Below are 23436 nucleotides of genomic sequence, written 5' to 3'. Positions count from 1 at the left end.
CGTAGTCACTTTATCAAGGGTATTGAGATGATAAAGTGTAATTCATGCATGCATTTCATCCTAAACACTATCTTCTTCCATTTTCTCTTCTTGTTCTTTAAGTATTTCTAATTTTAGGTTTATTTGGGGACAATAGGTGAAGAGGAGCAAGGGTCCGAGTATCTAAGCTAAGAGAAATGAAGTGGTGAATAGAATATTATAAATCTTGCATTAAATCATGTTTGGAAAGCCCATCTTATGTGTGTTGAATGTTGGTGTAATGTGTGTGTGTATTTGGTGTTGTTGAGTGGAAATCTAGCCAAATTTTGGGAAGGGCTGGTTTGTTTGTGGGTTTTGGAAGAGTGAAAGGTTGGTTGAGTGATATGGGTTTTGAGTTTAAGATTTGAGATCATGTAGATCTCACCTCGTGTTGCTTTCTGTGAATGGAGTGTTAGGGTGAAGCATTGCATGCAAGTGAGTGTTATTGGAGTGAAATGGTGCAAGGAAATGGTTGGGAAGTGAGGACGTTATGGAGAAATGTGGTTGAGATGGAAAGAAACCCAGAAAATGAGTTGACAGGAGTTGTGTCGCAGCATGGAAAGGCTATGCGACGGCGTGGTTGTGTTGGAGCCTGTTGGGAAAGGGTCCGTCGCGACATGAAAATTCCACGCCTCCCAAAAGAATAGTAAATTAACTACAACTTAAGTTTAATACCATAACAGAGGAGAAATTTGAAGAGTAATTAAAAAATGCGCATGCACAAGCAAACATATCATCGGCGCTTAATTTGTACATACTTGCTTAAGCCTTTCATGCATGGTTAGTTAAAAATGTTAATGATACGATAGTATTTCTGTTTTTCATAAGGAAACAAAACCTTCAAGAAGAATGAGAATTGAGAGTTTAAGGGAAGAAAATTTTATTGATTATTGCCTGCCAAACCTTGATAGTTTTAGGCTTTATGTAGCCTTACAAACTACTCTAATTCTAAAAAGACTCCAATTGCCCAATTCAAAAGATAATAACCTAATTCTAAAGATATTCTAATTAGATAATATTGTACCATTATTATAAAAGGATCTAACCTAATAATCCTAATTCTATCCTAATTGAAAAAGAATCCTAACAGTTACCAGATTAACTTGTCTCAGCATTCTCATTTGTACATATCAAACTTTTTTAAGTTATTGATGTCAAGGCGTCAACGAGGGAAAAAAATATGTATTAAACTTTTGTTGAATGATACACTACTATTGTTGAATTTCGTTTACTTAATTAGTATGGTTCAAAGATTATTGAATGTTTAAATTTATTTATGAATTTTGATAATTGTTGTTGGTTGAGGAATATTATGAAGAATTTCATTGCATTATTCTATTATTTAATTGGTAATAAATTACAAAATAAAAATATTTACAAATAAAATCCTTGACAGTTTTAAGACTATCAAGGATGAAAAATTATTATTAATAAAATTTGATTATTATTATTAAATTAAATTTTTTTTGGTTAAAATCTCTTGATAGTTCAAAAACTATTGGTTAAAATTCAGCCAAATCCTCGATGAGTTATAATTGTCAAGAGATCTGTCAAGAATTTCTTGACAGTTCAAAAACGGTCACCATCACAGTGGCTTCAATAACGGGTGAAGAATTGTCAAGAAACCCCTTCCTTGACAATTATTACCCATAAGAAAGAGGGTTTTTCTAGTAGTGTGTCCACATTTAGGTTGAGTTCAATCATTGTTACATTTTAACAAACCTAATAGCTAAAATTTTTTTTGAGCTCAAACAATACTATTAATACATAAACATGCACAAGATATTTTTGAATAAACAAAAAATAAAGGTTAAATTGATGGATATGGTCAGATTCAACAAAAAATACTTCTAGCAACAAACCATACGATCTGATTAATCCCTAAAGCTAATAACAAGAACTTACATAGACAAGCAGCCCTCGGGTTACTCGATTCAACTTCATTAGCCAGACGGAGAATCGGCACAATATTAACAAGTGAAGATGGTACCACCTCACTATCAAACATCATCTCTTCGAGATTCCCAGCCGTCTGCGTCATTGTGATTCGCCTTAGCAGCAGAGGCTGATTGGAATATATATCATGCATCTGATAGATACTTTTCGGTTGCTAGAACAGGGATGGTATGTGAGAAATTTGTGTGAAGAACGGGTATATGGTTGGTTGCCCCGGAGTCAATAACCCAGGTATTTGAAAAATCTGAACTAAAGGCACTTAAAGCATATAAGGAATGAAGTTTACCTGAATTTGCTAGGGAGTAGGTACGTGTAGACTTTTGCAATGAATCAAGGAGTAACCTCAACCCTCCAATGTCTTCTTTGTTAAATTCATGCTTCTCTTCACCGCTGGAATCATGTGACCTATCCTCTCTGGATTGAGTCATATTCGCCTGGCTTCGCTGTGTTCCTCCTCTAGGACCTTTATTCCACTGAGAACTTTTTGGTTTTCCATGAAGTTTCCAACATTGCTCTTTGGTATGGCAAGACTTTTTGCAGTAGTTACACCAGAGATTATCCTTGTTTGAGGACCAAGACTCTATTCTGCCAATTTCTGAATTTGCAATATTGAAGGCAAATGTCTTTTCACTACTAAACTTCAGGTTCTGATCATTGGATTTCCAAACATTGTTGATCCTTCAACTGGTTGAGAGTAAAGCATAACTCTCCTTTGACTTTCTTCAGCATTGATGATAGAGATGGTCTCATTCAATGAAGGTAAATCTTCTTTTCCTAATACTTGAACTCTCACCTGATCAAACTCAACATGTAAACCAACGAGGAAATCATAAATTCGATCCTTTTCAATCAAATTCTTTAACACAGTTGCACCTCATATCAATGCACCGATAATGATCCATCTCTTGCCATAGATTCATCAAGAGATTGGCATACTCTGTGACTGAGCGATCTCCTTGTTTGATGCTAGAAATTTTAGTTTTAATCTCATAGATTTAGCACAATCTCTTACCTTAGAATAAGTTTCTTTTGCTGCTTCCCATATTTCTTTAGACGTTGGCAAAAACATAAACGTATCATTGATTTCTAGCAGCATGGAATTCCCTAGCCAAGACATGACCGTGGAGTCCTCTTCATCCCAAGCGTCGAATTTAGGATCTCCCCTCTTAGGTCTAGTACCAAGGAGATGACTCAATTTCCCCTTCCCTTTTAGAAAGGTCCGTACCACTTTAGACCACTTTTTATGATTTTTTTTCCATTCAATTTATAAGTAGATTGAATAGTCGGTAGTTCTCCTGTTGTTTGATTAAGAGTCACTGCTTCAGACTGGGTGTAGTAGTTTTCTCGATTGTGGGAGACATATTTTAGCAATGAAGGCTAAATAGAAAAAGAATTGAGAAAAATACAGGATATAAGTAGGGCACAAAGGATCTTGGCAATGAGGGCCTGTGGGATGAGATTTCTAATCCCAGAAAAGAGCCTAAAGCTTTGATAGTATGACGAGAATTCTGGAATTCTTAATTCTTATTAAACATGATCGAACACAAAAAAATTTATACAGTAATGAATTGTTATTCTAGGTAGTTAATCCCCAGAAATCATGAAACAATTAACTACTAATTTACGGCTCATTGATTATAATCCCTATGATTATGTTAGAATCCCACATTGAAAGGGAAAAGGGTGGACATGTGAGTTATAAAGACTTGGGCACCCTCCTTTGGCAAGTCGGTTTTCCAAGGAGAGTTCTACCCAAGACCATGAAAGACCCATGACCCAACCTAAAATTGTTGAGTTATTAGAGTGGGTTCCTATCAATTAGTATCAGAGCATGATCTTGCGCCTATGTGGTAATGCACGCGTGGCAGGCTGACCTGTGGCAAGCTGACCTTGGGCCCGGGCTGCTACTCTGAGAAAGAACATGAAGGCCCGAAAGAAATGGGATCCGCGTAGTCACCCAAGGGGTAAAGAGGTTGATGGAGGTAAAGAGGCCGACGTGGACGTCGATTGCGGAAGCGTGGTGGAATGTTAGGATCCTACAATGAAAGGGAAAAGGGTAGACATATGAGTTATAATGGCTTGGACACCTTCCCTTGGCAAGCCAGTTTTCCAAGGAGAGTTCTACCCAAGCCCATGAAAGACCCATGGCCCAACCCAAAATTGTTGAGTTATTAGAATGGGTTCCTATCAATTGATATCAGAGCATGATCTTGCGCCTATGTGGCAATGCACGCGTGGTAGGCTGACTTGTGGCAAGCTGACCTTGGGCCCAGGCTACTACCCCGAGAAAGGACATGGAGGCCAGAAAGAAAGGGGATCTGCGTAGTCACCCAAGGGGTAAAGAGGTTGATGGGGGTAAAGAGGCCGACGTGGACGTCGGTTGCGGAACCGTGGTGAAATGTTAGGATCCTACATTGAAAGGGAAAAAGGTAGACATGTGGGTTATAATGGCTTGAACACCTTCCCTTGGTAAGCCGATTTTCTAAGGAGAGTTTTACCCAAGCCTATGAAAGACCCATGACCCAACCCAAATTGTTGAGTTATTAGAGTGGTCCTATCAGATCACTGCTATCTTTATAATTACTCCCTATGATTACTGCTATCCCTATAATTATTGCTAAATACAAGAATCTTGGGATTTCAATTAAATCTGAATTTTCAACACTAAGTACAAGATAGAGACGACCATACAGGAACACATACACAGTGATCACAGTTATCTGTCAAAAAAGAAAAAAAAGATGTTATTCTGGACCTTAGAAAACTACAAACAGAAACAAGCCTGAGAAAAGTGAAAATAAACAAAAAATAAATGTGCAATATACCAAAGTAGAATCCAATGGTAGTGAAATAGCATGACAACATTCGGAAAAAGTCAAACCGATGTCCAAGCCAATATATATCTCGACTCAGTGACTGCTCCCCATTGCCATTAGCTATCTTAGATTCAAACATAGAAATCTGACTCAGGCCGACATCCCTTCCCTTCCCTTCCCGACTTGTATGTATTCATGTTGGGTAACATTGCCTTCTCGAAGTGTAGAATTGAAAGCAGCAGACACAACCAAATCACACATCATTAAGATCCAACTATTCAACATCGTCCACACAAACAAGCAAACAAAGAAAAGTTCCACAGACCAGAATACCAGCAGATCTGTCTTCACTCAAATTGATAACCTTGGATGCTTTACTTACACCTCCTCTAGTAAGGTGAAAGAGCCTATCAAACACATCTGGATGACCATAATGGAATCGAACCCTCCATAACCAGAAACAAGGACATAGCCAGTCTGGGCGGACATAGCCAATCAGCCTAGACAAGCATAGGGAAAGAAAACGAAGGAAAGAAATATTTATTAAGAAAGCGATGACCACAAAGATGCCCAGAATCATCTGATTGCAATATTATTAAATGTTTCAGCCATCAAGATTGATCATAACATCAGTGACCCATTCAATTCATTCAAGATATCGAAGACTCAATGCTGAAGTAAAAGCTTCCATTTGCTAATCTTTTTCCTCTTCAAAACTGAAAATGAAATTTACTTTAACGATACCCATTCTGAAAATTTTCAGTTTTTAAACACATTGTTTTATACTAGGGTTTGTGGTAATCACTTCCAAGCATTCGGCTATATTAAGTTTTACCCAATTGTGCTATAAACATACTTGGAAAAACGTTTGAGCTACACCAAGACGGTAAGACCATGTTTGTTTGTTGATCTTTCGATATCCTGATATGTATATGAATATATATAAACATCGTACTTACATAATATTTTCAATTGTTATAACAGTTCAACACGGCTTTTGATTCGACCTGGTGCGGAGCGGGGACACAAATTCTACTTAACACACATAAATATCATCGTAAGTTATATTCATAAAAACATCCCCATGAAGAAAGTCGTAAGTCTGAGGAGCTAGTAGTTCAATTTTGTAAAACCCACAATATTGCTAAGCTGCCCGTAAAAGTGAAATATGTATGTTTATGGATCTTAACTTCTAACTTGTGTCTATCTTTCTGCAATAGGAATAAATACTATCAACGACGATTTTAGAAGCAAAAAAGATGGTTTTCCCTGCAAACTTTTCATGTAAATAAGTTCTCCCAATTTTGATTTTCACATATATATACTCCGCGAAAACATGCAAATAACATAAAAGAAGAGAAGATTTGAAGCAAGGAATTCAAAACATGATAACTTACTTCAGAGGGTTGGCTAACAGTCTTTGACCAATTGTCATAAAACTGGTCTCCTGATTTGACATGAACCAAGCAAGTGAAGAAACACTGCATCAAATAATAAAAGCATTATTAAATAATTTATATAAGACTGCAAAATAAAATCCAGGGCTATTAAAGTGCTTTTAACCTTCCAGTAAATATATGCTCTCTAAGTCCAAGAATGGTCGGATACCTCACGGCATCATGCTTTTTAAGGAATTCTTGCAGCAAATTCCTCATTTTTAAGGCTTCTTCCATGTAATTATCCTGTAGAAATGAACACCTTAGCAAACTGAACATGACTGTGGCATGATGTAATTATGACATTCCTTTATACTATCACCAAACCTGGTTCATATCTATTATTTGCAAGCCTTCCCCACGGGTGAATATAATAGCATGGTTTTGATTTTCTGGCGTTCCCTCACCCAAAATAGCAGGTCCAGGATGTTTTATACGATAAATTTCCTGTAAGCGGAAACAAGAAGAACGAATTGAAAATGTTATGACACTGAAAATTGACAATGAAATTTAAACCAAAAATAAGTAATTGACAAAAAGTATAAACAATAAAGAAAAAGGAAATTATAACTTAGTGAGATTCTTGGAAAAATACAAAAAAGTTCCTAACAAAGTACATATTCCGAACAGATTGATAAATATTTCAACCTTAAAGTATTTTGAACCACTGGGCACATTAAAGTGATGTATGTCTTCAGGAAAAAATCTTTCAGATCCTACCCTTCAAAATTCAATGCCAGCAAAAAAAATAACATACATCAGCATTTGGCTATGAATGTAAATAGTCCAGATCTGTTTTGCAACTTGAGAAAAATATAAACTGGAAAACGAAGGGCCAGCTTAATATAGAATTTCAATATAATTTATTTGCTTTTAAAAGCAAGGTGATACAAGAAATTTTAAGAAAAATGAGTTCAATTGGAATATTTTCAAAAACAGTTCTCCAACAAAATCCTTAAAGCTACCGTAAAACCAGAAAGCGAAAAAGAAGTACACCAATATAGGATCAATTTTATGGAATACACATAATAAACAGTTAAAAGAAAAATTCCCAACCATGCGCATGGAAGTAAATGCTTCAACATGGATATGGATATCCATATCCATGATCTGACCTACTTGTAGAAAAAGATTACACAATTGATAAAAGCCATAGCAAATTTGCCACATGGCTACCCAATAAAATTGAGCTTTACCTCGTCCAAACTTTGAATTGGATCTGGAGAATCAATTGACTTTGGTGCAGCCTTCACCAAAACAGAGTGATAGATCTTCTGGTTTTTCAACCTCATCAATGTATACTACACAAAGTGAGGGATACCTGCCAAGTAAAATAAATCAACCAATTAACATTAACTCAAATTATTGATTTCAAATAATTTAATCTCAGACATATGTGACATGACCCGTCCCGAATTTCCTCATCCCGTAGGATCCGAGCGCTCCCAGAAGACTCGGATACTCGAGACATGCCATGTAGAAAAACTGAGAAACCTGTTAAAATACCTACTTTTCCTGAATAGCATCATAGTATTTCCATTTCCAATATCTAAAAAAAAAAGACATGCATCATCCTTCATTTTACAAAAGAAAAGAGTTAGCGAAAATTGTGGTATCAGGTTTTCCACTTATACTATACATTCCAAAACATGAAACAAAAGGAAATACATGATGGGAAACATGAGTTCTTGAAACGAAAGTCCAAAATACAATGCGACATAAATATAAAACCCACATGAAAAGATGTCGACGCGTAGCACAGCCCTGAGCGGAGGCTCACTGCTCGGCACGATCTCCGGAAGGTCCTGGTAGGTTGGGGGGGGGGGGGGGGAGATTAAAAAGGGGTGAGCGGAAATACACAGTGAGTAGGGGAAAGGGGAGGTTTATAAAAATTCTTTAAAAAAAAAAAAAAGAATTAATGATAACATACAACAATTTTCAAGCAAATCATGAAGACAATATAATTCTATGAATATGTAATATGTGATTTTTTTCTAACCATCCTGCACTCAGTAAACTGTACTTTGACTTACTTCCTTTAACTGTATCGGATTCTGTATAAAACCTCAACTTTTAGTATTAAAAACTCTCACCACAACTAGTACCCTGGGGAAAATCTGTCATACCTGGTGGGCATCCCACACGCAGGCAGAGCGAGGGACGTACCTGTCATACCTGGCAAGATCTATCATCGCACAGGCAGAGCCACTGAAACTATCGTACCTGGCGGACCACTCAACGCCCAGGCAGAGCCAATAAAATCTGTCATACGTATGCGCAGAGCCAAAATCTGAAACTGTCATACCCGGTGGAATCCTGCATCGCTCGGGCAGAGCCAAAAATCTGTATCTCTGAAGGATGGGTACTTCGTAGGGTGGTTTTAGCACCACAACAATCTCATGCATAATCTCAAGTAACATGTAAGTCAAGAGTATATTACGTATGTGCTTATAAAACATAAACAAATATCACTTTTAAAAGTCAAAACTCATGTAACACATTATAATTATAATTAAACCGAAGACCAAAAATAATAATAATAATATATGAATATTTCCTATAAGGATAAGACATGCCAACATATGAGATTTCATGGAAAATAGGGGGTAAAATGCAAGTTTTTAAAATATACTTTCAAAACTGATGAAAAGCACCCCATTTTCCCTTTTTACCGAGAAAAGTATCACTAACCTCACAAATCTCAGTCTTTTCTTTACATTTTAATAGCCAAAATATCTTAACTCCCCGCATTTTAAAACACTATGGAAATCAATTTTCTCAAAGACAGTCCAACTGGAAGCATGCAAGTGTATTTAACCAACCAACTTTTAGTCCAAATACATAACTCTAGCACCTCTCAAAATGCAGTCCAGCCGAGTGCATGCAACCCAAAATATCCAGCCACCATCACAGTTTATTGAAACAGCCAAATGCATGCAAGTTTAATTAGCAAGCAAAGTTCGTTCCATTTTAAAACTCAAAACAACCACTCTAGAATCTGTCCGAAAACATGCAAAGAAAAAATAAACCAAGCAAGCTTCACATTTAGGTCAAACCTCATCAAAATACAAAAATGGCATACTAGAAATTAACATGCAAGCATAGATCTGAATTTTTTAAGGAAAGTTTTTATTAAAACCACTCACTCTTCTAATCCTATAATTGGCTGCCTATTATAGTGCTTAGATTTCGATCTCTACAGTTTAAAATGTAGAGTTGTGTTTCATGAACAACATATCAAAAAATCAGAACGATCGGACGGCAGACGAGTTCTAGATCACGATTTGATGATACACTGTTCACAGACCCGAAAACTAATATATCCTCCCCCTTTCTCTTTGTTCTTCCTTTTTCTTCTCTTCCTCTCTCACTCTAACTCTCGGCCGAACCCACTCTTTCTTCTCTTCTTCTTCTTCTTTTTTTTTTTTTTTTCTTTTAAACAAAACATTTTTCTGAAATTATAATATGCCCCCCAAAATTTCTAAATCACCACCTAAGCTTTTCCTAGCAAAAATGTCCAAATTTTTCCCTCTTGATAATGCAAACCCATCAGGATTTATTTCTTCGTTTTCGCCCCTTAAAGCAACTTTAAAACTGACAAAATACCCCTTTCTTACAACAATACCATAAAATCAAATAGAAAGGGAATTAAATAACTAATTAAAATTCATGCTATTACTAAATTAGAAATGGGGTTTTACAACTTCCCTCCTTAAAAGAATTTCGTCCCTGAAATTTCACTAACCTCATTGAAAAAGGTACGGGTACTTAGTCCGCATGACATCTTCAGGCTCCCATGTTGCCTCTTCGATCGCATGATTCTCCCATACGACTTTTACCCAAGGAATGGTTCTAGTACGGAGCACTTGCTTTTTATAATCCACAATTTGAACCGGCCTTTCCTCATAAGTTAAGTGCTCATCCAATTGAATCAGTTGTTGTTGAAGAACGTGAGAGGGATCTGCTACATACTTACGGAGCATGGAAACATGGAAGACATTATGGATTCTCTCTAATTCTGGTGGTAATGCCAATATGTACGCTACTTCACCAATTCTTCCTAGAATCTCATAAGGACCAATATATCTTGGGCTCAACTTACCCCGCTTGTCAAACCTTAACACCCATTTCCATGGCAAAACTTTTAGGAAAACCTTATCACCCACTTCGAATTCAAGCTCCCTTCTCCGCTTATTGGCATAACTCTTTTGTCTATCTTGAGCCGCTTTAAGTCTCACTCTGATAATACTAATCTTCTCATTGGTGTCTTGCTCAATCTCAGGGCCTAACAATTAATTTCCTCTCACCAACCTCATCCCAACACACTGGAGTTCTACACTTTTGACCATATAAAGCTTCATAGGGTGGCATCCCAATACTAGAGTGATAACTGTTATTATAGGCGAATTCCATCAAGGGTAAATACACATCCCAACTACCCTTGAATTCCATTATACAAGCCTGCAACATATCCTCTAAAGTCTGAATTGTCCTCTCTGACTGCCCATCAGTCTGAGGGTGGAATGCCATGCTAAAATTTAGTTTGGTACCTAAAGCCTTCTGTAAACTTGGCCAATATCTAGATGTGAACCTGGGATCCCAATCCGATACTATAGAAACAGGGGCACTGTGAAGTCTCACAATCTCTGCGACATTGATGCTCGCCAACCTATTAAGCGAATAGGTGGTCTTAATCGGTAAGAAATGAGTGGACTTTGTCAACCGGTCAACAATCACCTATACACCATCATGCTTATATGTAGTACGAGGGAGGCCTATCATGAAGTCCATGGTAATGTGCTCCCATTTCCATTGTGGAATAGGAAGCGGTTGGGACAATCCTGCTGGCCTCTGATGTTTAGCCGTAACTTGTTGACAAACTAAGCATCTAGAAACAAACTCAGCTACTTCCTTTTTCATACCTGGCCACCAATAATGTTCCTTTAGAGTATGGTACAACTTTGTACTACCTGGATGCATAGCAGAGGCTGACGAATGAGCCTCTTCTAAAATCTCCCTTTTCAACTCCTCTGCATTGGGCACACAAAGTCTATTCCCCATCATTAACATACCATCGCTCGTGATCCAGAAATCGGTTCGTAACCTCTCACTTACTTCTCCCATTAACTTCATTATATTAGGCTCCATATACTGGGACTACCTGATTCGATCCACCAAAATAGGTTTAACTTGAAAATGTGCTAAAAGTACCCCTGACTCATTCATTCCCAACTGCACTCCACGGTCCTCAACTCTGTAAGCAAGGGATAATGCACCTTCATATGCGCCATGACGCTCAGGGTTTTTTTACTTAGGGCATCCGCCACTACGTTGGCCTTGCCAAGATGCTAATTAATCATACAGTCATAATCCTTGATAAGCTCAATCCACCTTCTCTGCCTTAGATTCAATTCCTTTTGAGTAAACAAATATTTCAAACTCTGATGGTCCGTAAAAATCTGGCAAGTGACCCCATAAAGATGATGTCTCCAAATTTTCAAAGCAAAGACTACCGCTGCGAGTTCCAAGTCGTGGGTTGGGTAATTCGTCTTGTGTCCCTTGAGTTGCCTGGACGCATAGGCTATTACTCTCCCATGTTGCATCAACACACAACCTAAACCTTGACGGGATGCATTACTAAACACCACAAATTCATCATTACCGGAAGGCAAGACAAGTACGGGGGCTGAAGTTAGCCTTACTTTCAATTCTTGGAAACTCCGCTTACAATCGTCATCCCACTCAAACTTTACCTCCTTCCGTGTCAATTTGGTCAAAGGGGCTACTATCTTAGAAAATCCTTCCACAAATCTCCGATAGTATCCGGCTAACCCGAGGAAACTCCCCACTTCTATCACATTGATAGGTCTCTCCCAATTCAACACTGCTTCTACTTTCTGGGGATCCACATAAATACCATCCGCCGAGATCACATGACCCAAAAATGAAATCTGATTGAGCCAAAACTGACACTTGTTAAACTTCGCATAGTCTATTTTCCTTGAGGGTTTGTAGGACCATCCTGAGGTGCTCCTCATGTTCCTCCTCGTTTCTCGAATACACTAAGATGTCATCAATGAACACAACCACAAACCAGTCCAGGTATGGACGAAACACCCTATTCATCAAATCCATAAAAGCTGCAGGAGCATTGGTTAAGCCAAAAGGCATCACTAAGAACTCATAATGTCCATAACGTGTCCTGAATGCTGTTTTCAGTATATCAGTCTCCCTAATCTTTAGTTGATGGTAACCGAACCTTAGATCTATTTTGGAGAACACCCTAGCACCCTACAATTGATCAAATAAGTCATCGATTAGCGGCAAAGGATACTTGTTACGCACTGTTACCTTATTTAACTGCCGGTAATCTATGCATAATCTGGAAGTACCATCTTTCTTTTTAACAAATAAAACTGGTGCTCTCCACGGTGACACACTAGGTCTAATGAAATCCTTATACACCAATTCTTAGAGTTGTACTTTTAACTCTTGCAATTCCCGTAGTGCCATTCTATAAGGGGCCATGGATATGGGGGCTGAATTGGGAACCAAATATATAATGAACTCGATTTCTCTATTAGGTGGCAAACCAGGAAGGTCTTCAGGAAAAACGTCTGGGAATTCCCTTACTACCAAAATATCCTCTAACCTCAATTCACTGATTCTAGTGTCTACCACATGAGCTAGATAAGCGGGACATTGTTTCCTGAGTAGTTGCTTGGTAGTCATCGTTGAAATAACACAAGAAGGAAGGATATGACGCTCTCCACAGAAAACAAACTTAGAAATGGGGTTTTACAATATGCGTTATGATAAGCCCACTAGTCTGCTAATCCACACTGTACAGACCAGTACAAATTAACTGCAATTAGTGATTCAGCAGGAAATTAATTGCACACACATACGTTATCATTAGCCTCAGAATGTCCTGTGCACGATGATCACCAGATCTCTTTTGAATACTGTATTGTTGGCATGAAACGACATACGTGAATTTCATATCAGGAACGGCTTGACACTGCATCATCAATGATCTTTCTCCCTTGTTATCATCCACATTTAATTCGATTGCCTTATAGCCTTCCATACAAGGTACGATATCCAAACCAAATAATGCAAGCATAAATTACATGATAATATACGATTATTGTATTGAGAAAAAGCATCTATATGTAAACAACTATGCACATAATCAAGAATTACTTTATTCCTTTATTTTTTATTTTATTTATTTATTTTTTTTATAGGAAACACTAGTATATTATAAAAAAAAGAGATACAAAGGTGGACCAGGTGTCCATTTTGAGCTTTACAAAAAACCAAAAAATCTTGTGTATATGAACACCAAAACAGAGAAAAAACTACAGTATCCTAAAACCACATAAACAAAACACATCAACTCAAAATCCCTATCCAGTTATGAAAAATGAAGAAAAAAGAGGTGTCTTGGAAATCTGTTGTAATAGATGAACCAATCTAGAGAGTAATACGAAATTAAACAAGTATACACACACAAATATCAAACAAGTAACAAGAAAGAAAACACGCGTGATTCATTCGGATTTACCCAATTAACATGTTACATCCAACAGAGTCAATATTACTAGGATTCTATTTCTTAAGCTCAAACCCAATTAAGAAAACTAGAATAATGTTTCACCTCTTTCGTTACAATGAATGTATTTGTCAATAGTTTGCTATCACACTCATACAAGAGAAAAATAAGTTTATATACTAGATTTAAAGAGAAAAACTCAATATTACTATAGGATCATTTTTCTTAAGCCCAAACCCAATTAAGAATTTAATTACTTACAGAAATCCTACAGCGGACCACTTACGGGACCGGGGGCGCTACCCCCTCAACCCTCGAATGTGCTTGCCTTGTGCCTTATTGTAGAAGTGGTTGACAACAACAATAGACACACAATCAAGCATTACTTATGAGCACCAAATAATCAATTGCACTGATTTTTCTAACACACAATATTTACCTTCATGTTGGGCCATATCAAGAAAAGCCTGCAGTTCCAAAGCTTTCAGATAGTACATCATGTCTCTCACTGTAATTCACAAAACAGTATCAGTCAATTGCAAACAATCTAGTGTGATACAGATCCACACTCTTAACAGACCCACAACCACACAGAGAGACTGATAAAATACCAGTTCTAGTCAAAGTTTGGCCTCTACATGATGCCCAGAGGCGGAGCCCTTCTTCTAGTTCATCAGATCCTTTAAGTTCTTTTTCACTAAGGCATTTTACTCGCTCAAGAAAGTTATTCCATTCATCTATAACCAACACCAGATTAGTACAACGGGAGAAACTTTTCAAGGAAACATTATAGCTCCACCAGGTGCAAACACATTTATGCCTCTCACTGTAAAAGTTTTTGTTCATCGAGACAAATAATAGGAGCAAAGGAGAAACCTGGAAATATCTTTTGCAAATAAAAGAGGATTGAAACACTATCTTCATTTGGTGATTCCAGCTCTTTCAAAGAGAAAAGAACCTCCTCCGTGTAGTATGGAGTTAAAACACTACAAGAAAAGTGACACTTGAGAAAAGCATGAAGTAATAAATAAAACTGCAGTGCATAACTAACTAGTGAGGAACTGAGGACAGTTTCACCAGAAGATCAAGCCATTGTATGATTTTTTCTCAATAAAGTTCTGGTATTAGTGTGGGAAGTTTGAACTATCTAATGTATGGTTCACAAGATATGTTCTAAACTTCAAGTAGCTACATTCTTATACTATAAGATGGTAATACAGCACTAAATAATAATAATATGACAATGAAAATTGTCAACATGTGGCAACAAGAGAAATTATCACAAAAAGTTGTTAAGTTTCCCATTCACTTCAATTGAATATTGGAAAGAAAAAAAATTAATGATCCCATGGATTTCAATTGTCATGGGCTAAAAGTTGTGGCAATTTATAATATTTTACAAATAATACTTTGATGAAAAAAAAAAAAAATTTCCTATGCACACAACACATGACATAACATCACACAACGTTGAGGATTAGATACCTTTGATCTATTATTTTTTGACAAGAAAAATAACTCTTGACACCACCTGTAAAAAAGGAGTTACAGTGGACATGCACTTGGAGGAGGTTATCAAATCAGGAGGTTATCAAATCAAGATGTCAACCTGGGTATTTGATCCTCTATCAGTATATATCTTGACACCACCTCCGGCATGTCCTGGAAAGTAATTACAACTTGATCCTTATCCTCTTGTTTATTATCTAACTGCAAAAACGAAATGATCGATTTAGGAATGACCATCACACAAAGTTGAACTTGAATTAAAAAAAATAACAATGCTACAATATATTTTCAATTTACCAAATATTTGATTAGCTTCACAAAGTGTTCATAGAGGCTAGGAAGGGCACTCTTTTTGCATTCCCTAATTAATGTACCCTCTTCTATAAGTTTTTCAACTTCACCAAACATGTACTGTATAACCCTGAATACCATCAAGAGAAAAACAATTACATTAGAAAATACTAGACTTGACCTGACATCTATATTGACATATAGAATTCAGCAAAGTACATTGCATCAGAACTTACTTTTTCTCACGATCCCCTCAACCAAGGACATAATGATGTTCCTAAATGAAGCATAGCATTGCTTAACAGCACAAGACATATAAGGGTCAGTCCCAATTCTCTTCTTCAGCTCCTGATCCTCACCATTACTATCCTTGGTCATATCTAATGCAATTTTTGTCTACAAAGAAAATGCAATTGTTAATTTCTGGGCTGGCAGGTTCTAAATGTTATAAGGAAAGCAAAGTGAATCAAACCTTGCTTGCAAGCAGAAAAGGAGGCCACTGAATAAGGTCCAAATCATGGTCAGCCCAATATGGGACAAGCAGCAAGTCCATTTCCCTGAAATTGGTTAAAGTACCAAGCTCAGTACAACAAGGAACAAACAGAACATATAAACAATTAGAGGAATTGACATTTTCTAATATAGCCAGTATATTCTACAAAGCCATGCCGCATACCTGTTCCTTATAAGATCTTCCTCTCTGAAACTACTGATTATTTTGTTCCACAACTGAGCAAATCTAGCAGCTTCTTTCTCTTCGTTTGAAGAGAGCTGCAACAACAAACAAACGACATTTGCAGCGTAGAAAATGAACATATTTTCAGGATTCTTACACAATAAAATTGTAAAGAAGACATGAATCCTTCAAAAGATATTAGGCAATGATAGAACCTGTCCTGCAAAAGCAACCAGCAATACCAACAAGCTATTCCACAACACACAACCAACACTCACAATCAATAAGAAAATACCCAGTTATATTAATACCCACACAGAACATTACAACCAGAACAGATACTTCCAGTAGCCTTGTCCTATCAGTACTCAATAAGCAAATAAACTGGGAAAATACAGCAAATACACTAAGAAAAATGGTAAACCAAAGGCTGACTTCGAGGGTCAATCACCTCCCAAAATACTGACTTCGAGGGTTAGCCGCCTCCCTTCCAATTTACTTTTTCCTTCTTGATAATTCTTTCTCTCCCCTCTCTGTTTTTATTCACTCCTGGCACCTTTTGTGCTCCTAACCGAATTCTTCCTATATCCACTCTTGTCAAGCCATCTGTCATCTGTCCTTTCTAACAAACTCTAACCTTCTACACACAAATGTCAGCACTTATTCCTCTACTTTTTACCCTTGCCCTTCCTACGGTATACCAGCCCTATTGGTTGTTCATCATTACCCTCCCCAAGGAGAACCACCTTGTCCTCAAGGTGGAAAGAAGGAAATTGGTGGTGAATAATGTCAAAATCCTCCCATGTGTTTTCATAGGACGGTAATCCTTTCTAGTGAATCAGCACCATTCAGAAGTTTCCTTTTTTTGAGGACTGCTTCAGGTTCAAGTTGTAGAATTAAATCCTTGTTGAGGGCTGCCAGTAAAGGTTGGCTATTGGTAATTGGGAACATTGCTTTTTTCAGTTGTGAAACATGAAAAACGTCGTGAATACGAGCTAAAGAAGGTAGTGCCAACCTGTATGCTACGACCCCAATTCTGTCCGTGATTACAAATGGACTGTAAAACCATGGGCTCAACTTTTCATTATAGCGACGGGCTAAAGAGCATAATTTGTATGGTTGTAACTTCAAATAGACAGATTCCCCTACCTCAAATGTAACCTCTCGGTGATGGAGATCAGCATATACCTTCATGTGGTTTTGAGCCTTGAGAAGATTAGCCTTTAACTCCTTAATAATGTGGTTTCTTTGTTGAAGTTGCTAGTCAACTTCTTCAACTGGTGAAGTCTGGTCCGCATAGTGTAACACTGTTGGAGGTTCACAGCCATAAAGAGCCTTAAATGGACACATGCCCGTGGAGCTATGATAAGTGGTGTTGAACAAAACTTTTGCCCATGGGACCCATTTTGGCCACTGTTGCGGGTGGCTATTGACAAAGCACCTGAGGTATGTCTCTAAGCAATGGTTTACCACTTTTGTTTGACCATCCATCTGCGGATGGTAGGCTGAACTCATGTGTAATTCGGTTTCAGACTGTTTGAATAATTCAGTCCACAAGTTGCTCATGAAAATTCTATCTCTATCTGAAACAATGCTTCGGGGAAACCCATGCAACCAGACCACTTCTTTGATAAACAGATCCGCTACCACTTTGGCTGTGTACGGGTGTTTAAGAGTGACAAAATGGCTGTATTTGGTCAAATGATTGCCTTTGCCCTTCCTATGGTATACCAGCCCTATTGGTTGTTCATCAGGCAATTAGAACCTGAGCAAAGTTGTGGGAGAAAGTGTCCCTCAATCCTTTCTTCTTTGGTTCACTCCTCTTCTCTGGGATCAAACAGGCATTAAAAGCACCAGGAAATGATTCAAAACGGGATCTTAGCATTCCTAATGTTTGAATCTGAAATGTATACAATAAGTTAGAGTAACTAAGACAATAAGAAGATAAAATAATCTTGTAATTTATTATAAATAATCTTATATTTTAATATAGAGGTAGAATTCTAGATTGAGACAATGAACCATGTTTTTCAAAGATGTTACCAATGCTAAAATGCAAAAATTAATTTCACATTTATCTAGTGTGTAAGGGAAAGAGCATTAAATTTAACCTCCTTGAACAAACCGAGACATACTTGATTTCTAACCATCATAACAGTGCTTGTGTGTGACAATGCTTACACTGTCATAAGGAATGTCATTTTAAGAGGGACTGTCCTGATAGGAAGAAAAAATAAGGGGAAAAGGATGCTAGTGGGAGTGTAGATGTAGCTTCCGATGGGTATGAGAGTTCTGATGTATTGGTAGCCTCTGAAAATGAAATTGATGTTGAATGGATACTTGATTTTGGTTGTTCTTTCCACATGACTCCAAATAGGAGTTTTCTTTCAAACTTTAGAAAACTAGAGTCTGGAAAAGTTTTGATGGGCAACAATGCAGTTTGTAGAGTCTTAGGAATTGGAGATGTAAGGCTGAATTTGCATGATGGTAGTTCAAAATGGCTCACAGATGTTAGATACATACCAGAGCTGAAAAGAAATTTAATTTCTCTAGGAAGTCTAGACTCAATTGGCTATAGCTATAAGGCTCAAGGTGGAGTCCTTAAAGTCACTAAAGGATCCTTAGTTGTAATGAAGGGTGAGAAGACTCCAACAAAATGGGTTAGCTGAGAGGATGAATAGAACTATATTGGAGAAGGTTAGAAGCTTGTTGTCTTATGCCAAACTTCCCACTAAGTTCTGGGCTGAAGCTGCTCATACAATAGTATTTCTGATCAATAGAATTCCTTCCTCAGCAATAGAGTTTAAAACACCCATTGAGAGATGGACAGGACATCCAGCTGATTATGGTAGCTTGAGAGTTTTTGGTTGCACTGTTTTTGTACACGAAAAATCTGATAAGTTACAACCTAGAGCCATTAGGTGTATTTTCATAGGGTATCTTGATGGGGTAAAAGGGTATAAGTGCTGAGATGTTGCTAGAAAAAGATGCATAATCAGTAGGGATGTCAGATTTAATGAAGAAGAATTGAGTGGCTTGAATGAAAAGACTGATAAGATGAATTCTGAAATTATTAGGTTTGAAATGAATAGAGAAGCTTTTTTTGACAATTTTGGCAATCTGAAACCAGAATATCAGCAAGGAGATTTACAAACTCAAGAGGAAGAATTTATCTTAGAGGAGAATGAAAATGATTCAGTTTATGATGAAGAAACTGAATTGGAGAATTACCAGTTAGCTAGAGATAGGCAAAGGAGAGAAATTAGGTTGCCTAGGAGGTTTTCACAAGCTGACATGGTTGCCTTTGCATTTCAAGTTGCTGAAGAAATATAAGATGAACCTAAAACTGTTAGGGAAGCTATGGAAAGCAAATAATCTAAGCAGTGGAGCTTAGCTATGCAATAGGAATATAAATCTTTGATGAAGAATAAGACTTGGGTTCTTATTAGGAAACCTGAAGGGAGTAGAGTTGTTAAGTGCAGATAGGTTTTCAAAAGGAAGGAAGGAATTCCAGGGGTAGAAGCTCCTAGATTTAATGCTAGGTTGGTTGTTAAAGGCTTTATACAAGTTGAAGGGGTAGATTATACTGAAATTTTTTCACCTGTGGTAAGGCACACTACCATTAGGATTCTACTGTCCTTAGTAGCTCAATTTGAACTTGAATTAGAGCAACTTGATGTCAAAACAACATTCTTGAATGGTGATCTAGAAGAAAAGATCCTAATGAAGCAACTTGAAATGTTTGAAAGAGGTAAAGAAAATCAGGTATGTTTGTTAAAGAAGTCCTTGCATGGACTAAAACAGTCCCCTAGGCAATGGTATAAAAAATTTGACAGTTTCATGATTCTTTGTGGTTTCAAAATAAGTAAGTTTGATAGTTGCCTTTATTTCAAATGTTTATATGATGATTGCTATCTTTACTTAGCACTTTATTTTGATGACATGTTGTTGGCTTGTAAAGATGTTGCTGAAATTGCTAAGTTTAAGGTAGAAATGAACAAACAATTTGAAATGAAAGATTTGGGACAGGCTAAAAAAATCTTCGGAATGAACATTGTGAGAGATAGGAAAACAGGGAGGATTATTCTATCGCAAAAGGAGTATGCTGAGAAGGTTATTAGAGGATTTAATATGCTTGAGTGTAAATATTTCAAAACACCAATGGGGCAACATATTAAATTAAACTTGAATCAGTGTCCTAGTTCAGAAGATGAGAGAAAGGAAATGATTGATATCCCTTATGCTAATGCAATAGGAAGTCTAATATACCTCATGGTCTGTACAAGGCCTGATTTAGCCTTTGTAGTGAGCTATGTTAGTAGATTCATGAGTAATCCTGGAAAACCTCATTGGGAAGCAGTGAAATGGATACTAAGGTATATTAGGGGAACAATGTCAACAGGAATTGTGTATAGTAAAGAGAAAAACATGCTGGATTTCATTGTGGGGTGTGCAGATGCTGATTATGCTGGAAATCCTGATAATAGGAAATCCATGACAAGCTTTGTTTTCTCTTTATGGAATAATCTGGTTTGTTGGAAAGCTAATTTGCAGGCTATTGTGACTCTATCAACTACTAAAGCAGAGTATGTGGCGATTACAGAAGCTGCCAAGGAAGCAATTTGGCTAAAGGGAATGCTTAGTGAGCTGAGATTTAATCAGGCTCAAGTTCCAATCAAGAGTGATAGCCAAAATGCTATATTCCTATGCAAAAACCAAACATTTCATGAAAGGTCCAAACACATTGATGTGAGGCTGTACTTCATCAGAGATATGGTTGAAGAAAAGATTATTAAGGTGGAGAAATTCTTGGGAAAGTGAATCCAACAGATATGTTTACCAAAGTTGTTACTTTGGATAAACTAAGGCTCTTCAAGAGCCTGCTCCAGATTGAGTAAGAATGGAGGAAATTTCCAGGGCAGTAGGGGATGAAGAAATCAAATGCCAAGGTGGAGATTTGTGCTGATGTGGCATTGATTTAAGTTTATGTGGAGTCAAAGTTTTTAAACTTTGGTCAAAGGCAATTTGGAAGAAAGAAAGGGACAGCTTTGTAATTTCATTCTTTGGGATATTTGTTGTGCCTTTCACGCCACTTTCATTTCTCTCTGGATTGTTCTCTTCTTGTTACAAAGAGAGGAAGTTGTTGAGGGAAAACGTCAAGGTGGAGCCTTGGTATTCACAGGATGAGATCAACGATGGTGATGAGCTCTCTTTGTAACTGATTTTTATTCTTTTTCCTCTTGTATAAATTCTGATTTATTCTATGTATTTTGTGTGTGTGAGAGGTGTGAGACACATGGGAGCAATCTAGGGTGGTTTACAGAAGGGAGTTGATACTGGGTTCTTGGTGTAAATCTGACTCACAAACTCTGTAAGATTTCTCTTCATAGTGTATATTTCCTACTGCTCTGAAGAGTGGATGTAGATAATCAATCCGAACCACTATAAATTTGTGTGTATACTCTTTATTGTTTATGCTCTTATTTTCTTAATATCTCTATTTTACTGTGAATGTGTTGGGTTACTTTAAAACTTAGATTTCCTTATTGAACAATCAGTTTGATCAACAGTTTCTTAATAAGACACCTTAGGCACTGGCTAACAGGGCTTGCCGAGTCGATTTAATTACCAAAAATACTGCCAAGGGTTCATCCTACAAATACATATATGAACAATATTTCTACGAACATGTTTCCTGCGAGGTGACCAACATATTAATATAAATACTGCACTTACAGTCATGCATCATTGTTTTAAGAAGTGTGATCTTTCCTTTGGCCTCCTAGAATACGAGAAATCTGCAGACCTCTGCAATCGCTTGGCTAAAGAGCATACGAGTCTGGAATACTGAGATGAAAGGAAACCACGCCAGGAATGCAACTACAGTGAAGAGAAGTAAACCCATAACAATTTCATAGCAATAAGCAAATGTCNTTTGTAACTGATTTTTATTCTTTTTCCTCTTGTATAAATTCTGATTTATTCTATGTATTTTTGTGTGTGTGTGAGAGGTGTGAGACACATGGGAGCAATCTAGGGTGGTTTACAGAGGGGAGTTGATACTGGGTTCTTGGTGTAAATCTGACTCACAAACTCTGTAAGATTTCTCTTCATAGTGTATTTTTTTCTTACTGCTCTGAAGAGTGGATGTAGGTAATCAATCTGATTACCGAACCACTATAAATCTGTGTGTATGCTCTTTATTGTTTATGCTCTTATTTTCGCTATATCTTTTTTTTGCTGTGAATGTGTTGGATTATTTTAAACTTAGATTTCCTTATTGAACAATCAGTTTGATCAACAATGTTAAAGGGTTCAACTATCAGTTGTTGCCATTCGGAACTGGAAGAAGAGGGTGCCCTGGAATCAATTTGGCCATGCAAGAGTTACCGACGACGCTGGCGGCGATGATCCAGTGCTTCAACTGGAAGGTTGTGAATCCTGAAGGAGTGGAAATGAAGGGTAATGATTTTGTTGATATGTCTGAACGACCAGGATTGACCGCTCTTAGAGCTCATGATCTTGTTTGTGTACCGGTGGCACGGTGTTCTCCAATGTCATAGGTCCAGTTACTTTGGAAAGTAATTGCTTGAATTAATGGTTTTCTTTGTTATTACTGTATAACCTCTTTGGAAAAGTTTGGTACCAACTTGGGACGGCCAAAACAAGTCGCCGGTAAGCTCCATCTCATAACAGTTGTCCAAGCCAAGGAGGGTAGAAAGAAAGGAGAAGAGAGAGAAAAAGAAAGAGAAAGGAAGATAAAGAAATTAATAGAAGAGAAAAAAGGAAGAAAGAGAAAAAATATATATAGAACAGGAGAAAGAGAAGAAGAAAGAAAAAATAAGATGAAGAAGGAAGAAGAAAGAGAACCAGAGGATAAAGAGAAAAGGAGAAACTAGAAAAGATGGAGAAATAGAAAAAAAAGGAAAATAATACAGTTAGCTAGGACAAAAAGCTAGGACGTTCTTTTCAAAGTTGGAATAGCGTAAAATGCCTTTTTAAAAACTTTAAAAAAGAGAGAATATAAGGGTATATTTGATAGTTTCGAAACTATTAGGGAGCACATTTTCGGAGCTCGAGCTCGAGCTTGAGCTTGATTTTTCAAGCTAGCCAAGCTCAAGTTCTACACTGTAGCAACTAAGCCAAGCTCAAATAACCTCAAGCTTAGCTTTATCT

The 23436-nt window shown here is 37.2% G+C and overlaps 1 protein-coding gene across 1 annotated transcript; it reads right to left on the bottom strand.

Moving 5' to 3' along the window:
• Positions 1–2099: 2099 nt before the first annotated feature.
• LOC116113896 (callose synthase 3-like) lies at positions 2100–22169 on the bottom strand. Its single transcript, XM_031400056.1, is given in 24 exon segments — positions 2100–2621; positions 2768–2830; positions 2987–3180; positions 4559–4693; positions 4791–4968; positions 4971–5037; positions 5135–5236; positions 6188–6271; positions 6354–6472; positions 6554–6673; positions 7423–7507; positions 7509–7547; positions 13135–13309; positions 14224–14292; positions 14396–14521; positions 14661–14770; positions 15270–15329; positions 15394–15494; positions 15591–15714; positions 15817–15980; positions 16057–16141; positions 16261–16355; positions 18026–18160; positions 21997–22169. Coding segments are annotated over 24 exon segments (2958 nt in total). The 5' UTR covers positions 22003–22169.
• Positions 22170–23436: the final 1267 nt, after the last annotated feature.

Source organism: Pistacia vera, unplaced genomic scaffold, assembly GCF_008641045.1.
Source record: "Pistacia vera cultivar Batoury unplaced genomic scaffold, PisVer_v2 Contig692, whole genome shotgun sequence".
NCBI lineage: Eukaryota > Viridiplantae > Streptophyta > Magnoliopsida > Sapindales > Anacardiaceae > Pistacia > Pistacia vera.
This window is presented reverse-complemented; position numbering and strand designations above follow the sequence as displayed.